The following is a 19,098-nucleotide window of genomic DNA, read 5'->3' on the forward strand; positions in this document are numbered from 1 at the left end:
GGCTGTTAGAATGTTTTGCGGACTCTGCATTCAAGAACGATGGGGTATTTCCCTCCATGACTGGACCTCCAGCACACATTCACCTGAAGGAAGGGGCTATTCCAAAAGCCAGACATAACCCAATCCCGGTGCCTTACCATTTGAAAGAACAGGTCAAGCAAGACCTCTGGAACGACATGGGGATGGGCATCATTGCTCCAGTGCCCGCCGGCACACCGACTGACTGGTGCAGTACCATGGTGATCACTGTGAAAAAGAATGGCAAGCCGAGACCAACCATCGACTATCAGTACCTTAAGACACAGTGCAAACGGGAAACACATCATACCAAATCACCCTTTCGATTGGCATCGCAGGTACCGCCCAAGAAAAAAAAAACGGTATTGGACGCCGTTGATGGATACCACTCAATCCTGTTCGTAGCGCCATGTAGAATATTGCTAGGGTGAGCCAGCTAATCCAATGAAGATGTGCTGAATGGATGCGATAATTGACAGAGTGTAGTTCCTGGCAGAAGTCTAGAACAGTAAAACCCCTGAATGCCAGAGCAGCTGGCATTTGTAGAGTGGCACCTGCCCCTCCTGGCATGTTTAGCCAATCAGGCGCCTCAAAATAGAACAATCCACCATCCCTGACTAATTGTAGGCTGGTCCAATGGCAATTAGCATACCACTGATTGCTACTGAATAAATATGTTGAAATTAGTTAAATGGTCCATAATGGTGGAGAGGGAAGGTAAGTGCATTCTTGGTTCTACAGGAGGTACTGATGTCAGATTTCTCCCCCCCCCCCTAGACGCACACCGTACATTCCTATTCTGACATTTGTATCAATTTTTATCATTTTTTAATGTAATTATTTTTTATGTTCCTGTTTTAAAATTTTTTTTTTTAATTATTGTTCGAGATTATATAAAAATTATGTTACGCTGAAAATTTCACATTCATGCGAGCAAGGAAATTATTAAAATCTTGCATTTAAAAATTATGCAAAATCTGTAATTTAAAAAAGAAAAGTAGAAATATTTTTGCTATTATGATTTTTTTGTGTGTGTGTGTGTGAAAATATTAAATAAACAATGCTTAATTCGATGGTAATATCGGTATTTCGAGAAATTTATTTTTCTTCAAGTTATATCGAATTCTTTAATACGGACTTTAGGGGCTTTTTTCGTAATGTTCCTGTAAAAATTAAATAATTTTTTTAAAAATTGCTATAATTTTACGATGCTTTATTATCATAAAAAAAGCAAAAGTAAATTTTCATTTTTTTTACTACAGAAAACGATAACTTTAATAAAGGTATTTTTTGTTTAAACAAAATAATACATTTCCACTAAGATTTAAATAAAAAATAATGGGTTCATTGAATTCCGTGGTCATTATTTTATAAATACTGAAAATTTCATTAAAATTGGTTAATTTTCTGATTTTTGGTGAATTTTTAAGCAAAGGGAGGGGTCAAAATATTTATACATTTTGAGCATCGGCATTGATTTTGCCCGTACCTATATGGTATTATTACCATACATTAACATGGGTACTAATTAGAGGTCACCATTTCGGTAGGCTCCCACTTCGGGGCGCCTCCGATAACAGGGAGAACTGGAGCGCTGAAATAGAAAGAAATACTGGTAAAGGAAGACATTGTCTTCTTATAAAAATTAGGACGTGTAACGCGACTTTGTTATGAATTCATGAGGTTTTATATATACAATATATATGTGTGTTTTCCCGAAACTCGGGTTACAAAGAAAGACAGTGCGTTTTGTAAAGTCTGTATTAATGTTCAATGCTCCTCTCGGCTACCTAACGGGAGCTGAGGAGTGAGGCGTGTGTACTGTCTCTAGTCGCCGTGGAAGTAAGGACGTTTCCTTCACTCGAATGTCCCACGTAAACCGTTCTCGCTTTTCATTGGCTGGAACCTCTGATGACGTATAAGAAAAAAGGAAGGAAAAGAGAAAAGAGTAAGGTGAGAATACAGCCTAGTCTCGTAGTAGTAGCAGCTCGCTACACCTATACTATTCTCACGAAATCCTCATTTAGCTAGTCCTGCATAATGAACACTCATTACGAGAAAACACGTTGGAACGATTTGAATTAATATTCCTAACGCGTAAATAAATGTTATTTCATATTAATACAATGATTTTGTCAAGTGTCAATTTTCTGGAGTTATTTCTATATTTTTATTTTATGTATGTGAAGTAGGTGATGGTGGCATCCTTCTATTAGTTGGCGATCTGGTTAAATTTATATTTAACAGTTCTGCAGATACCCTACTACTTTCGACTTCCAGAGATTCCTGCACCTGCAACCTTGGTCCTAAAAAATGATAGATCTCGATTATGAATTGGTGAACACCGACTCACACACAAATTCGTGACTCCCGGCTGGAGCTAATATAATTGGGAACCTAGCACGGGTTACTATATAACGAAAAGAAACTTTTAATTTTAATCCCTAATATTTTTGGATTGGTATCATCTAATTTATTACAGCCGCATCATACAATATAGATAATGTTTGCATGATTTTAAAATTTTACAAGTTGAATTTTATATATATATATATATTTTTATAGAGGTTTTGTAAAATACTTTTTATTTTAAATTTTAGTATATAACTTTCGTTTTAGGTGAAAGGGGGATAACTCTAATTTCTTAGCGACTTAACTCTTTAATCAAACGAAACCGATTTGTTGTATTGTCAACATGGATGACCACGCGTCTCTTTTAGTTCAACTGCGCCAAGAGCTGAATGAAAAGGACGAAGAAATCAAACGTTTAAAACAGCAATTGGAAAGAAAGGTACTCGGAAGAAGAAGGAAACAATTTTTTTTTTACTCTAATTTATTGTTTTTCTGACACGTGTTCATATTTTTCGGTAACAAAAATGCCGAAATGTTCCAATAATTTTCAGGTTTTTCCACGTGGTCGGAGACGGGATTAACATGTAAACAGGCTGAAAAAAATATCTATAGAATATTTAATAGAGACATGTTTTGCAATAGGCAAGTGGCTAAAAAAAAAAGAAAGAAATTAATAAATAAAGGGTTTGTTTTACAATCCACAGAGATTCAAAAAAGTGGTCAACAAATAAATGTTACCAAAGGCAAGGCTAGAAAGCGCTTATCCTGCCTTGACAGAGTTCAAAATAGACTTCGTAGCCTAGTGGGGGATGCCCTTTTCTCTTCCCTGCAACTTCTTTCTCACAGAAGAGACGTTGGGAACCTGTCTCTGCTTTATCGATATTTTCATGGCAAGTGCTTACTGCTTTGCTTGTCTAGGTGTATCAGAATTTTTGTAGGAATTTTTGACACCCCTAACACGAAACTGCGAATAAAATATAAAAAAAACTCGTAATTTCTCTTTTAAAAGTGGGTTGTTTATTTTCTTTATGGATTATACTTCCAAAATAAACTATTAAAGTTGTTTTAAAAGTAATAGAAATATTTTTTTTTATTTTTTAAAAAAACTAATGAATTTTACGAACTCAATATTTTTCAATTTTTAAACTTTAAAAATCTATCAAAATTTTTCTATTGATTCTATTTTTACGATATTTTCAGGGTCAATGTGAAATTTTATGCTCTTTCCAATAAACCGAATATAATATTTTAGACAAACGTTTTTATTTAAATTCACGCCCCCCACTTTCAAGTGTCTATTAAAATGTAAATAATTAATTTACTCACCAAAGTTTTATATATCACAAATTGAAGAGAAAAGGTCAATAAATAATATATTCAAATTTAAAACAAAAAAAGTAGTGTTTTTTTAGAAATTTACCTGTAAAGTTCGAAGTTTAAAACCTTTTTTTTTTTTAACCACGTTGTTTGTTTTTTCTTTTTTTTTTTTTTTTTTAATGAAACCTTGGTCCTTGCTCCTTTAATTGAAAAAAAAAAAAAATTAGGGCTTGAATTACATTTTTCGAGTAGTTATAAGCTTGGAAAGACGGGATCGAATAATTCACGCCTCCCATTTTGAAATATCTATTAAAAAGTAAATTAATTTTACTCACCAAAGTGTTATATATCACAAATTGAAGAGAAAAGGTCAATAAATAATGTATTCAAATTTAAAACAAAAAAAGTAGTGTTTTTTAGAAATTTACCTGTAAAGTCCGAAGTTTAAAACCTTTTTTTAATTTTTTTTTTTTTTTTAATGAAACCTTTGTCCTTGCTCCTTTAATTGAAAAAATAAAATTAGGGCTTGAATTACATTTTTCGAGTAGTTATAAGCTTGAAAAGACGGGGTGGAATTATTCGCTATTTTTCACAAAATTTCTGACACACCTAGTGCTTGTCTGAGCTCCAATCTATGCCCCCCCCCCTCGCCAAACATTCACGAGACACTCATCTAGCTGAAAACACTATCAATAATTTTCCCCATTCTCTGTCCGTGCCTAAACTTAAACGTAGATTCTATGAACAAAGCTTCTTTCTTAGAATCGCTCACCTGTGGAACTCTCTTTCATTTGCCTGCTTTCCGGCTGACTATAATATGGTCGTCTTCAAGTCCAACGTGAACAAGTTCCTGATGAGCCGTTCCCCTTAAGTAATCCAATTTACCAAATTTCCACTACTACCTCATTATCCTATTGACTACTGTACACTTATCCTCGAGTGGCCTCTGGGCCTTGATAAGTGGTGACTCCTCCTTTGTAAAACAAAAAAAAACCCTAGTTAGATAGGTTTTTAGTGTTTTTCAATCGGTACATGTGCACAAGAAAAAAAATCAGTACATGTGCTGCGAAGAAGGTGGGCTCTCTCTACCATGCCAGAAAGTTACTTACGCCTGAAAGTATCCTCTACCTCTACAAGGTCATCATTTGCCCATGCATGGAGTATTGTCACATCTGGGCTGATGTATCTGCTACTTCTGGACAAGGTTCAAAAGAGTCGCCAACCTGATAAGTCCTGAACTGTCATCTAAGCTTCAACCTCTGTCCCATCAAAATGTTGCATCCCTCTGCCTGTTTTACAAGTATTTTAATGGTGGATGCTCCGACGGACTACAAGCCCTTGTTCCCCCTCAATGTAAATACTCCTGACAAACCCAACAAACAGCAAAATCCCACCTCTACACAGTAGAAATCCCTAGATGTAAGAAAACCTTTTACTCTAATAGTTTCTTTCCTAGAATTGCTAGACTTTGGAATTCCCTTCCAGGTTCCTGCTTCCCCAACTGTACTGACATGCAGAAGTTCAAGTGTAATGTGAACAGACATCTTGCTTCTCAACTACCTACATAGTATTGCAACTTATGTCTCTGATAGTAGCCTCCTACATCAAAGTGGCACTGCGTCTTGTTTGGGATGAAAATGTAATAAAAATAAAATTAAAAATAAAATTGAAAATAAGATTTCTTTCTTTTTTATGCACAGGAATGCAAGATAATTTCTGAGATCGTAGCATACCCTACATTAACAATTGACCTTGTGACGAAAAACAAACAACGCAGGTATTTTCTTATTTAAAAATTAGAATACCTACTACAAAATAATATAACTATAAAAATGTATAATAATTATTCCTTGTTTATTTATTAAAAAGTTTTGTTTAAATAGTTTATTGAAAAGTTTTTTAAATAAAATTTAAAAAATACATCCTACATTTGAAAAAGTAAATCTTGTTGGTGAAAAAATGAACAACTTTTTTTTTTTTTTTTATGTTTGCTTATAGATGTCGCGTGTGTAAAGGTCAAGGTCAACCGACATCGACCAAAAGCTGTTCCACTCATTTAAAACCTAATTGATCCAATTCTGTTTATTTTAATTGAAATAAGCTTTCTTTCTTTATATTACTTGGATTGATCAGTCTATTGTTCTCATCTTGAATGTTATTAGTGCAATATTTTGGTCGGATTGTCCTTCGACCGCCATCAGGCATGTCGGTTATTGTTTGGAAAAGAAAAGAGAAAAGTTACTGGTTCTATAGATATTTTTGTATTTCTGTGAGTCAGTCTCCACTTTTTGGCCATTGTTTCGAATCTGTGAGAAAAAAAAAAAAATTGGTGGACAAAGGGGAAGCAATTCTAATGAAAAAAATTTTTTCTCACAGATTTGAAACAGTGGCCAAAAAATGGAGACTGACTCACAGAAATACGAAAATATCTATGCAGCCAGTAATATTTTTCCTTTCTTTTCCAAACAACAACCAACATGCTTGATGATGGTCAAAGGACAATCCAACCAAAACGTTGCACTAATAACATTCAAGATGAGAACAATAGTCCAATCAAAACAAGTAATATAAACAATCAGCCCACATCTCAAAAATTCAGAACTTTAATTTCTTTTTTTCTTTTCACAGGAATGCAAAATTATTCCTGAGACCGTAACAGACACTGAGCAGCACATAGCAAACAAGAATTCAATGCTGGACGATGATAAACTCAGCAATGAGTCCATCGCTCGCTTTAGTCGGCAACTTATTCTCCCTCAGATAGGTGTAAAAGGTAAGTTACATAAAAATTTTGTTGTTGCAACAGATTCACCTTGGTCAAGTTGATCTGGTTTCTTTTCTAACCAAAATCATGGTGGTCCATATACAGCAGCCCTAAGCAAGGTTGCACAAGATGGCTAACCAAAATAGCTGACTTATTTACAAAGAAACTGAAATGCATTCTGATTGATTTAATCTTGTAATTAAATTATTTTTTTAAATATGTTTCAGTACTTTATTCTGTTGCATTTTTGATTTCAATGAATAATAGATAAAAACTAATAATGATTTCAATGAATAATAGATAAAAACTAATAATGTGTCAGTCGTGTAGAGGTGAGAAACGTGGACACATGAGTCATAGTAACAATTTTTGCAATCAACATTTAAGGTGCTCGTGCAGTTTAGCAAAGACATTAAAAAAACAACGATAAAGAAACATCTCTGTAATGACATACCCATTATGGAATGGAGTTCGCATTAAAAAAAAATCGCTTAATTTGATTAAGTAGTTTTTTGGGATTTTTTTACAGAGGAAAATCAAATTTTAGTGAAACTGATCACGATGGAGCCATCTTGGCAATTTCTAGCTACAAGTAATATGTGCCAGGGGAGATAACTCCATCTAATTCTTGAAGTTTACCAAAACACACAAGAAGTTCTAATAATTTTATTAATAAATTTTGAAACAATTATTTGAAAGAAAAAAAAAACAACAAATAAAAAGGAATACCAAAAATTATTAACTGTAAAAATAATTTTTTCAAATTTTGATTAGATGGAGTTATCTCCTTGGTGCCCTCCTCCTCATAGTTAGAAATTGCCAAGATAGCTCGGTCGCGATCACTCTCATTAAAATTTGATTTTCCTATGTAAAAAAAAAAACAACTTGATCAAATTAAGTGATTTAAAAAAATTTTTTAATGAATTTCGTTTCATAACGGGCATAAACATGATAGAGATTTTTCTTTGTCTAATGGTACTTCTCTGACAATTGTTTGTTAAAAGAAAATCTGAAATAAAAATGTTACTAAAATGAACTTTTATTAATTTTTTTTTAGGTCAACAGTCACTTTCCAAAAGTCGAGTTTTGGTTATCGGTGCTGGTGGACTCGGTTGCCCCGTCTCCATTTATCTTGTTGCTGCTGGCATTGGTAAGAAGAAAAAATTTTTTATTTTTGTTATTTACACTTATCAAGGCTAAAAGCCACTCAACTATTAGAGTTAATGAAATCAATCTCGGTCTCAAATCAATCCAATCTCAAATGCTACAACATATCCTATATGCAGCAAGCTCTCCTCTCGAGACGTCTTCGATGGTTCAGTCACGTTCTTCATCATCATCCAGATGATTTAAAGAGGATGCAAAGTCATTTTTTTTTTCGTTTCAGTCACATAAATTATTAGTTTATATTATTATGTAAAATTATGTCCATTTGTAGAAAGAAATAGAAGTTGGAAGATGGATGAAGGGAATCCGCTGTTCAATTATGGTCGGATATTAAAAAACAAAATTAGCTGTAAAATATTGAATGAACCTATCTGAATTTCGAATATTTTAGAGGTAAAATATGCTCATTGTCGTTATTATTATGTTTAGCTTAACGTATGTTTTACATTCTGGTATGTGTTGAATTATAGATGAGTTAAGGAGTGGAAAGCTAATTCTAAGTGAAATGATACATGTGAGATATAGGACGTATGTAAGGAATGAATTGAGTAAAAACTTTTCTTTATAGATTAACGATAACATTTATTATATATTTACAACTGAAGAAGAATTACTTTTATAATGAGGACAATTAAACCTGCTGTGCGACACATGCTCATAAAATGTTGGCACTTTGAATAATGCAAGGGACATAACTCTTCTTCACATTTTGCGCAAAAAGTTACTTTTCCTTTAAAATACTAAATGTTCTTCATATTTACTTTCTAAATGGATTCTGTTTCATCTAACACCTCCCTTTGAACTTGTTTTTTATTTTGTGTTTTTTAAATTATTTGTTTATTTCTCTTGTGAGAAGTTTGTGCAGCTGTACGAATGGCATCCACTGATAAATCTACTTTCCCATTTAATGGAAGTCTTGGATATGACATCCAGTGGTGAGGGTTCATTTGGGGACTGTGGGGAATATGGAATTGCTCCTTAGTTACCATTGTTCCGAGGCCCACTTTTGCCTGTAGTGATAATATTTGTTAGGGCATCTGGTGCTACCAGATCGAGCTGTCTGAAGATACGGGCTTCCTAAATAAAAATGCACCAAACATTGATGTTATTGTTTTTGTTTTTCCTTTTCCTTTGCAAAGCTCAATCATGTTCTGTAAAGTCCAAAAACAAAACAATTTCCTTTCTACAAAACAATTAAAACCAAACAGTTACATATATACAAATATTTGTATATATGTAACTACTGCTTTGTGGTGATTTCATTTGACCACACAAAGAACCAGCACATGGCCGTCAGTCACATTTTCTGGCCAAATTTATTGTTTTTATCCCCAGGTTTGTAAACTCACTCTGCTTATGTCAACCACATTCTTTCCTTATTTTTTCTAAGTTAACCAAAATATTTTACTAAACATTCCTTTGTTTCAATAACATTCTCTCTGTATACCTTTTTCTACATGACAGTTACAAAAAAATAATAATGTTCATTATGTAACATTTTACTTTTTTAATAACAATAATAGTGACTATCAGCAAGGCCACCCGATGTTGTCCCAGCATAACTTAACACTTGTTTTAATATATAATTTTAATTTTAATATTCTCCAAAAAGATTGCAACCATTAATCTCGGCCAAAGATGATTGATGTCATTTTATACAGTGGAAGTGCAACACTGATTCAAAATTCGTAGCCTCGCAGATCATTCATGAAATAAAAATAATTGGTAGTGCTATGGCAGTTGATATGAGCATTGAAATAATTTCTGATTCTGCAAATAGTGATGAAATGACAGAATCCTTTTTGACTTTGGTTTGTTTATCGATGAGTTTGTATAAAGCATCAGCATGTTTGATTGTATCCTTTGAACAATATTTGATGAAGAAATCATAATCCGACATCATAGTGGTCCATCTTTGCAGCTGGATAGACTGGGATACCTTTCTTGGATTCGAAGATGCTAACGAAAGGTTTATGATCTGTGATCAAGCTAAAGTGACGTCCATATAACATCTTGTGAAATCTTTTTGTGGCAAAAATTATTGCCAAAACTTCTTTCCCTTTCTGACTTTCTGTTGTGACTTAGATACATGAGCTATTATTGCTTTTTGATTGCCATCAAGAAAGCCATATATATATATATATATATAGACTAATCATGACCAAACCTGACATAATGGTGGTCCGCCACCTAGAGATGGTGCACACCATTTTCCAAGGTAAAAGTTAATGTCATAGCCTATGTATATCTACTCTCTTACAGCCCACACCATTGGACCAATCATGACCAAACCTGACATAATGATGTTCTCCAACCTCAGGATGATGCACACTATTTTTCAAGGTCAAAAGTTAAGGTTGGGATTTTGCTAGTATATGTGTATATATATATATATAATATAACTACTTCATTTACTCACATAAATTAATATACGAAAGTATAAATTTATGCGTAAACTTTAAGTATTTACTTCAACAGTGCTCAATATGTAGGTAGAGCTAGTTAGTAAGTTATAAAATATATATGGCAAGGTAGGTAGGTAGGTATGACTTCCTTGGATTTCAAAACTCGATATTATGACCACAAAAGTACATTCAATAGTAAAAACAATTGTATGAAAACAACGCTAGTAAACAAATACTGGGAACTCGAGGAAAGCAGACGTTCGCCGGTAGTCGAATGGAAAATAGTAAGACAAGCAAACACATGTAGAGACCTAGACGACCCATGTAGATTATGCCTTCATGAAAAATTTGCTATCCTATACTTTAAAGAACCTCAACATCTATTAAACTGTAGGAGAGAAATAGCGAACAACTGTGTTCACAGGATAAAATTTACTCTAGGATAGAAATACAAAATAATTTTAAAACTAACAATAACAATAAAAAATAAACAAATAAAATAAATAAACATGTATATACATAAACTATCACACACACACACACACACACATAACATATAAAAAACAAACAACTTAACCTAGATTTAAAAAAAGTCAAGACACTAGATATGTATGCTAAATAGCACACACAAATGGACTGGGTCAACCGGAGGTCAAATGGGCCTTTGTCCTGTAAGTGCCTGCTAATTGGCTGATTAGGAAGGGTGCGGTGGATACTAGAAAGCTGATTGGCTAACGAAAAACTCAATAGAAGGTGCATATATAAAAACGTGAGACAACCACAAAATTCTCGCATAAGCCTGAAGTGGATGAAACGTGGAATATTCAGTGTAGCTTAATCACCATATATATTTTATAACTTACTATATATAATATATATATAAATAATTATTATTTTCATGTATCCACATAGAAATGTTACAAAGAGATATGTTTTATGTATTGTCTTAAATATATTTTCATAACTAACTAACTGTATATATATATATATATATATATATATATATTAAATTTATTACCGTTTTATCTGTTTAGTTACACGTGTTTTCGCTACCGAATCATATCAACGATCCAGTAACTTCTTCAGACTTGAACATAAGTTGTTATTATGATTTGAAAACAGGATATTAGAAGAGGACGATTAAAAAACAGGGGGGGGGGGCTCAATTTAGATCCGACATTTAATTTTTAAGATTTAATAACTAAAGAAGAAAAAGAAGAAAGAAAAAAGGGGGTGAGGTTGAATTTAAAAAAACTTTAACCAGACACGACACGGATTTCCAGTATATGGAGAGAAGGAAAGGGGTATGGGGAGAGGAGTAGTTAACTGTTTAGTAAGGAAAACTGTCTATAAGAGAAAATTAAGTTAAAAGTTCACCGGGCATGGGTTGGATAGTTATGAAATATGCAAAGAAACTTAATTTTCTCTTATAGACATTTACAGCAAATGCATTTAAATAAGTAATTCATCTAAATTGGACGTAACTTTTGCTTACCTTAAGAGGACGCATCTTAGTTACCCTTCCACACCAATTCAAATAAATTCTTAACGTGTCAAACCTAATATGACATGATGACAATCGGACTAAATCGTGGTAACTACCCATCTGTTTCATATGTATTTCCTTTTCCTTATTAAACAGTTAACTAACCCTCTCCCCTCTCCATATACCCCTTTCCCTCTCTCCATCTATCTCTATCTCTCTCTCTCTCTCCATATACTGGAAATCTGTGTCGTGTCTGGTTAAAGTTTTTTAAATTCAACCTCACCCCATTTTTCTTTTTTCTTTAGTTATTAAATCTTAAAAATTAAATGTTGTCGGATCTAAATTGAGACCCCCCCCCCTGTTTTTTTAATCGTCCTCTTCTAATATCATGTTTTCAATTCATAATAACAACTTCTGTCCGAGTCTGACAAAGTTGCTGGACCGTTGATATGATTCGGTAGCGGAAACATGTGTAACTAAACAGATAAAACGGTAATAAATTAAAAAAATATATATATTTGCTCTGCAATAGTATTGAGCACCTTTAAGTTTTACTCTTTACGAGTTCTGCTATATATATATATATATATATATATATATATATATATATATATATATATATATATAAAAACATTTTTTTTCTTTATAGGTAAATTAGGAGTTGTTGATTATGATTCTGTTGAACTGAGCAACCTCCACCGACAAATTCTTCACACTGAATCCCGGGTTGGCATTTCCAAAAGCCTTTCTCTCGTAACGGCATGTCATCAGTAAGTTATTATTTTTATTATGTTTTTTTGATCAAAGGTTTTCAGCCAGAAAATAAATCTAGAATCTATGGAAGTTGCAGAAAATAAGAGTTGAATTAAAATTAGGTCACGGCATAATTAGATTGTATCAGGCGTGTGTTGATGACGTATGGAAGTGAAATCTGGTTATTGAGAGTTGAGGATATGTGTTGCATGGCAAGAAATAATGAGAATGATATGATGGATGCATAATCTGAGTGTCAACGCCACAAACACTTGTCTAGCTACAACCACTATCAGCAATTTCCTTTACTTTCTATTTATGCCTAAAACTAAATGAAAATTCCATGAGCAGAGATTTTTTTTTTCCCAGAATTGCTCATCTGTGGACCATAATACCATGGAACTGCTTCCCAACTGAGTATAACATGAGCTTTTTCAAGTCCAACATAAACAAGTTCTTGTTGACTCGTTCTCTTAAATATTTTTAACCCAATTTCTACTATCACGAATCATCACTGTCGCCTCAACCTCACTCATTAATCATTATCCTTGAGTGGTCTCTGGGCATTAAAGACTCTATAGTATAAAAACAATTTCAAACAAAGAGTATTTCTGGACAGTATAGGGAAAGGTGTGCAGAACAGGAGACTTTGAAGGTATGGCCACCCATTTAATTCGTATAAATCTGTTAAGGTAGCAGGTTCAGTTGACAGGAGAAGACCAAGAAAACATAATTCATAGGAATAGTGTGAGAGAAAGAGGGATAGATAAAGACCTGGCCAGAAATGAGTTAGTTTAGAAGTCAATTTTTAATCCTACACCTGCAAGATTGTAAAGAGTGAATGTTAATGAAATATGGTGATGATTGTTACATCATCTGTAATGAAATCCGATGCAGATAGTTATAAATGCTTAATTTTCTGTTCTTCTTATTACATATTTCTTATAAAATAAGTACTCTTCTACTTTATAATAAATACAGAGATAATACAGAGTTACGGGTGACTTTGTGACCAGTAGTAATTAGCACATCCTACACTGATGATTGCGTAGGCATGAAGCACTAGTTTCTATCGGTATAAAAATAATTGTTAATATTTATTTATAGAAATACTAGCAGGGGAGCACCTGACTTTGTCCAATCATTAAATATGCTTAAATATATTTTAATTCATGCAGATTTCGTATTTATTATGACAGAGCCAATTCTATATTGAATATTACATTGTATCTAATATATTATACTGGTTTCAATAGATTAAAAACAAAATGACTTGATCATTTTGATCAGCTAGAATCAAAACCAACACATTTAGTGCTCCAACCGTGTTCCCTACCATTTGAGCTGTCGACAGATAAGAAAGATTTAAAATTAAAAACAATTTGCATTTCAATTTGGAAGTCATTAATATATGTTGGGTACAATATAATAATCAATAGAGAATTGGCTCTATAATAATAAATACGAAATCTGCTTAAATTAAAATAGCATATTTAAACATATTTTATGACCAGGCAATATATCAGAGGCAGATAAATATTATTATAATTACAAGGGCCCGACAATATTTTTCGGACACTTTAGTATTTGACTTTCCGAGTACCATAGAGTGGCAAAATTCCTTCATTAGAATAGCATAAACATATAAAGACAATACCTGTAATAAAAATGGAAGAAAATCGATTAGATAAGGAAAAATATTTAATTTTCATCATTTTTTACAAAACACGTGGCATTATTTTTTGGACATCGTTGAAAAACTGTTAATAGTCTGTAATACCACCTTTCTCAATAACTTTTATCAATCTCTCTTCATAATGATCAAGCATATGCATAATAACATCTCTACATGTTTCTATTAGTTGTTTTTTGGCATTGAGTATTCGTTCCCATAGTTGAGTCTCTTTCAGGTCCATCATAGACAAGTTGCGCAAGCATTTCCCAAATTTTCCGTTAAATTTAGAGCTAGGTTTTTTGCAGGCAATTCAAAAGTAGTCATATTCACTTTAGCCATCCATTCTTTCATGAGTTTTGACACATGGATGCGGCAATTGTTTTGCTGTAGAACAAAATCATTTCCCATCTCTCTTCTTTCTCATCCAGCAACTGTTTGTAGCTTTTGCTGTTCTGTCATCCTTTCAGCCACTGCAACCATATATTTCCATTAGCAAAGATCATACCCCAAACCATAACTCCTCTTCTGCCCATCTGTCGTTTGTTCAGTACAATAGGCTCACGCCTTCTCGACCAAGTACACCATCCATCGGGCCCATCAAACTTGAAATACTTCTCATCAGTAAATATAACCTTCTTAAAGTCAACATGCTTTATTAACCATCTTTTAGCATTCTCAAGTTTTGCTCCTTTGCGTTTCTTAGTGTAATTTTTTTTTTAGCCTTCGCATACTTCAAACCAATCCTATGCAGTGTTCTTTGTACTGTTCGGATATTTTCATATTTTTCCATCACTTTTCTTGCTGTAAATTTGTCTCCAGATATCAAAAGCTGTGTCACAGTCCTCTTCATTCTCCTTTCAGTCCTCTTACCAATCGATCTTTTCCGTCCTCTCTTCTTTTTCTGCTTGGAGTTTGTCTTGGGTATGAGATAAACCAGCCATCTTGGATCCTGGTATCTAGCTTCATATGCAATCCTAACATTTATGTCTATAGGACACTCTGTGATACCATTCTGTAGTTTGGTTGGTGCTTTATTTATTTTATCCATTTCTACAACAGAGTTCAGATATCATGGCATATTGTGATTGAATTTTGTACTTTGAAGTCTAGTGGATTGATGTAAAATGTGGTGTACATTGGTATCGTTAGAAATCTCACAGTTCCAGCTGAGGTAATAAGAACACCAATGAGTAATAGCATCATATCGGAGCAGCAGATCAAAATTCATTATGTCTTTCCTTATCAACAGGACATCGACCGCAACACAAACATCCATGCAAATCCTTATTAACACTTCTCCACAGCATACCTGAATCTTGCCATTTATGGGCATTATTTTAAGATTCTTCTTGCTCCAGATACTGCATAACTTAGCACTCATGAGGGGCAGCCTATATTAAAAATAATGGCTGTTACATTATCAATTGTCTGGACGTAACATAGTTTTTAAATAAAGTTTAACAAAGTATGTTACATGTTAATAACATGATACAGCAATAATCAATGAAAATTAGCTAGTCAGAATGAAAGTTTGAGGTTTCAGCTTAAATGCTGTTTAGGTCCAACTTTTAAAATCTCACAACATAACTTTATATGTTAAATATTATTGGACTCGCTAGGAGTTCTGGAAGGTGATGACGTTTAACAACACAGACTGACGACCTGGGTGTTCCTAGCTCGGATCCAGTTTGTTCCACAAAAATTACTTTCACTTAGAATATTGGTATCCCTCCTGTAAGTAGCCAATGTCTTTCTAGAAAAATATCGGGGAAACCAATGCCAACAATAGGATTTTCAGATGATGAGTCCTTGCAGGGGTCATCATCAGAGATTACTTGCTGACAACAGTCAGGGGTGTTCCCTGGAATCTGGATGACAACAAGTCTCCACAGATTTTCAATACTTTCCACTGCTTTCAATAACCTTTGCAAATAATTTTGTGTTATCACAACTGCCGCTTGCCATTGATTTCTTGCTGGCAATGACTTGATCTTAACTGGAATTTAGATGGCAATAAACTTCCTCAAGGTCCCAATCCTCTTTGTACTCATCCAGCCTGGTTAATGCTTCCTCTCTTCAGTCTTTCCATCCTACTTAAGTTTTCAAAACTGTTTGGTGTGGCGCCAGTCGATAATTCTTGGCCTTCGGGACAAGATCAAAGTGTAGTATCTGTCCTTCAGATGCTGCACTTCTATTTCTTGTTCTCTTTCATTGGAGGAGAAATCCTTCACGACTGAGACAATTTTTATTTTTGTACCTTTTCTCCACGTTAAAAAACGACCCTGGTGTCTAACTCTGTCCCGTGGGGAGGCATAGTAAATAGGTACAATTGTGTGGTTGTGAATGGCATGCATACTATGCAACAATATTCGAACAATGTTGTGATACTTATCTTTTACTAGCCTGGTGTGTTCAGAAAAAAAAAAAAAGCGGTAGTAGGCAGGCAGGCTCGAACCCGTGCCGCAAAGGTGGAAATGAAAGTGAAAGAAAATCTGACATCTTAACCGATGTCTCCATGATGTGACCTGAAGTCAAAAGCATTGAAATTAACCAAAGTCACTTCAACATTGACGATGGCTTGCTAAAATGTCGGCAAAAAAATTGACCTCTCCTTGTACAAAATGGTCGAGTTTTGGGTGAAGAAATTAATGCTTGTGGTCAATTTTTCAATATTTGTTGTCCGAGACGCTGAGCTTCAAAATGATACCAATCTTGTTAGGATCCATTGCCTCTGTCGAAAGTTTTTGCAAGACATACAAACATACATACATTTAAACAGACAGGTGAGATTTATATTATAGACTAGCAGGGGGGTACCCGGCGTGGGCTGGGTGTTTGTAGGTGTGTGTGTTGGTGGGGGGGATCAAAACAACCCTGTTTTTAAAAAAAACATTGGCCGAGTGTTTGGAGGTGTAAAAGAAAAAAATAAGTTTTAGTAGGAAAATAGGCTTGAACCTCGAACCTTTGACGTGGAGGTGGAAACAAAATAGAAAAAAACCCTGGACCTAACCATCTCAGTCACGAGGGAAGAAGAATGAAAAGCATCTTAATTTAACATTTATAAAATGAAATTAACATGTGCGAGAAACTTAAGTCGCGTGATGTTTGACCTTGAAACATGACGTGGCTGCGAGCCAGTTTTCACTTGTTTTATACTGAAAAGCGAAAGATACACGGGACGCTCTAAAAATCTGGAAAAAATAGCATGTGAAAGTTGGACAAATTAAATCGACAGGCGACCCCCGTTCGTAACTCTTAGATATTATCATTTAGACGTGATATAAAAAGTTTTAAGAACGAATGAGCCGACCGAGAAGTCCAGCGAAAAAAGCCTTTTACAGACATACACAAAAAACGAACATGCATACATACACACATTTTCGCTTTTATATATATAGACTAGCGGGGGGTACCCGGCGATGCCCGGGTGTCTTGAGGTAAATCAAAACTGGGGGGGGGGGGTTAAATAATAAAAAAAATGTTTTGGTAGGAAAGTGTGAGAATCGAACCCGTACCCTTGAGTTGGAAATTAATGTGTGAAAAAAAAAAGGTGCTACGTTAACCATTGGGTCATGGTGGCAGACAACATTAAGCAGGTTATTTAACTATAAAAACAGGCGTGCGCAATAAAAGTTAACTCTGCTGCTTCCATTTGACCTAATTAAGAAGGTCAAATAGAAGTCACGCAACGTTTGGGTTTGTTTACCCAAATTTAACTGTTTCTTCCCCCAACAGATGTTGGGGAGGGGGAAAGCAGCTCCCAATTGTCCAGATTAAATAGCAACTGTCTGATCAAAGCTGATTGCTTCTGGATGTTTTTCCCGGCGCAATGCCAAAGACGTCGTTTGAGTTTAGTTTCACTTTATTTATACTAAAAAGCCCAATCAACACACGAGAAGCCAAAATAGCAATAATTTTGTAAAAATCAACGTAAATAAATCTATACGCTACGCGGTTTCCTAATTCCTAGATATTATTATATAGGACCTATATACACAGTTGTAAGCGATAGTAACGAACCCGGGACCGTGTGCGAGAAAAGCCTTTGCCAGACATACACGAAATGGTCACACACATTTTGCCTTTTATATATATAGACGGCACTGTTTTTTGGTAAGTTCATTCTGGGATGAAATTTTTTAAATTTCTAATTTAATTTTTTTATTCATACAAGTAATTATCAGGGATTTCTCACTGGCAATAACCAGTTATAGTGTTAATGATACAAGACAAAAACAACAAATGAAAATTGTCAAGTCAAAAACAAACTTCGATTATCATTTAAGAAAAGTATTTAAAAAAATCTTAAACCTATCGAAAGCCCATAAAGTGTGGTTATTTTTTAATTATTGGAATAAGTTGATTTTTACTTTTTGGTGATTATCTTAAAAGGTTTTATATTCAGTGTTAAATTAAGTATTATTTTTTTTTAATTATTATTTTTGGAATCCTCTGCGATGAGGCTTCATAAATTATGCATTCATTCTTTTTGTAGTGTTATCCTTATCTTCATAGTTGTTGTTTCGCCACATTTTGGCCAACTCATCCTCTGGTCTTCTTCAGGTGATTAACCGCAACGGGATAGGAATCCTCAGTCTTGTAACTGTATCCCCAATAATTACTGCCTTCCATAGTTGTCGTCTCACCATGTTTTCGCACTTTGACCCACTTGGGTAGGATTGAAACCGCTATCTTCAGACACTGCGCACCTGGAACCGTACAGACTCAGTGCCTCTATCCACTGCGTGATGGGCTCTGAAGTGGTGAAGTGTATGAATATGGGGATAACAGTTCACAAGAAAGAATGAATTCTCAAACTAATTTTTTTTTTAAATTGAAGCAATATATGTTACTACATTTTCAATAACACAGTACAACTATAATAAATGAAAATTGGTTAATCGAAAAGAAAATTTGATTTATCAGCTTAAATACTATTTAGGTCTAACTTTTAAAATCTCACAAGATAAGTTTGTTTTATTATTATTATTATTATTATTATTATTATATAATCCATCATTTTTCTTGTTTTCTAGGTTGAATTCTGCTGTTGATTTTGTTCCGTATCACATGCAACTGAACAGTAAAAATGCCATTGATATCATTAAAGAGTATCCTTTTCATAACAAACAATGCACTCTTCATAATAATCTTTTGAATT

General features: G+C 34.0%; 1 protein-coding gene across 1 annotated transcript in view; it reads left to right on the forward strand.

Moving 5' to 3' along the window:
- Positions 1–2,675: 2,675 nt before the first annotated feature.
- LOC145260518 (adenylyltransferase and sulfurtransferase MOCS3-like) overlaps positions 2,676–19,098 on the forward strand; it is a 46,296-nt gene continuing 29,873 nt past the window's right edge. The window contains exons 1-5 of the mRNA XM_080118654.1: positions 2,676–2,809; positions 6,316–6,460; positions 7,509–7,601; positions 12,159–12,279; positions 18,974–19,048. Of these exons, the coding sequence (XP_079974780.1) occupies positions 2,714–2,809; positions 6,316–6,460; positions 7,509–7,601; positions 12,159–12,279; positions 18,974–19,048 (530 nt within the window). The 5' untranslated portion in view covers positions 2,676–2,713. The remainder of the gene's footprint in view (positions 2,810–6,315; positions 6,461–7,508; positions 7,602–12,158; positions 12,280–18,973; positions 19,049–19,098) is intronic.

Source organism: Euprymna scolopes, chromosome 36 (genome assembly GCF_053919585.1).
Source record: "Euprymna scolopes isolate OS-2025 chromosome 36, ASM5391958v1, whole genome shotgun sequence".
Taxonomy (NCBI): Eukaryota; Metazoa; Mollusca; class Cephalopoda; order Sepiida; family Sepiolidae; genus Euprymna; species Euprymna scolopes.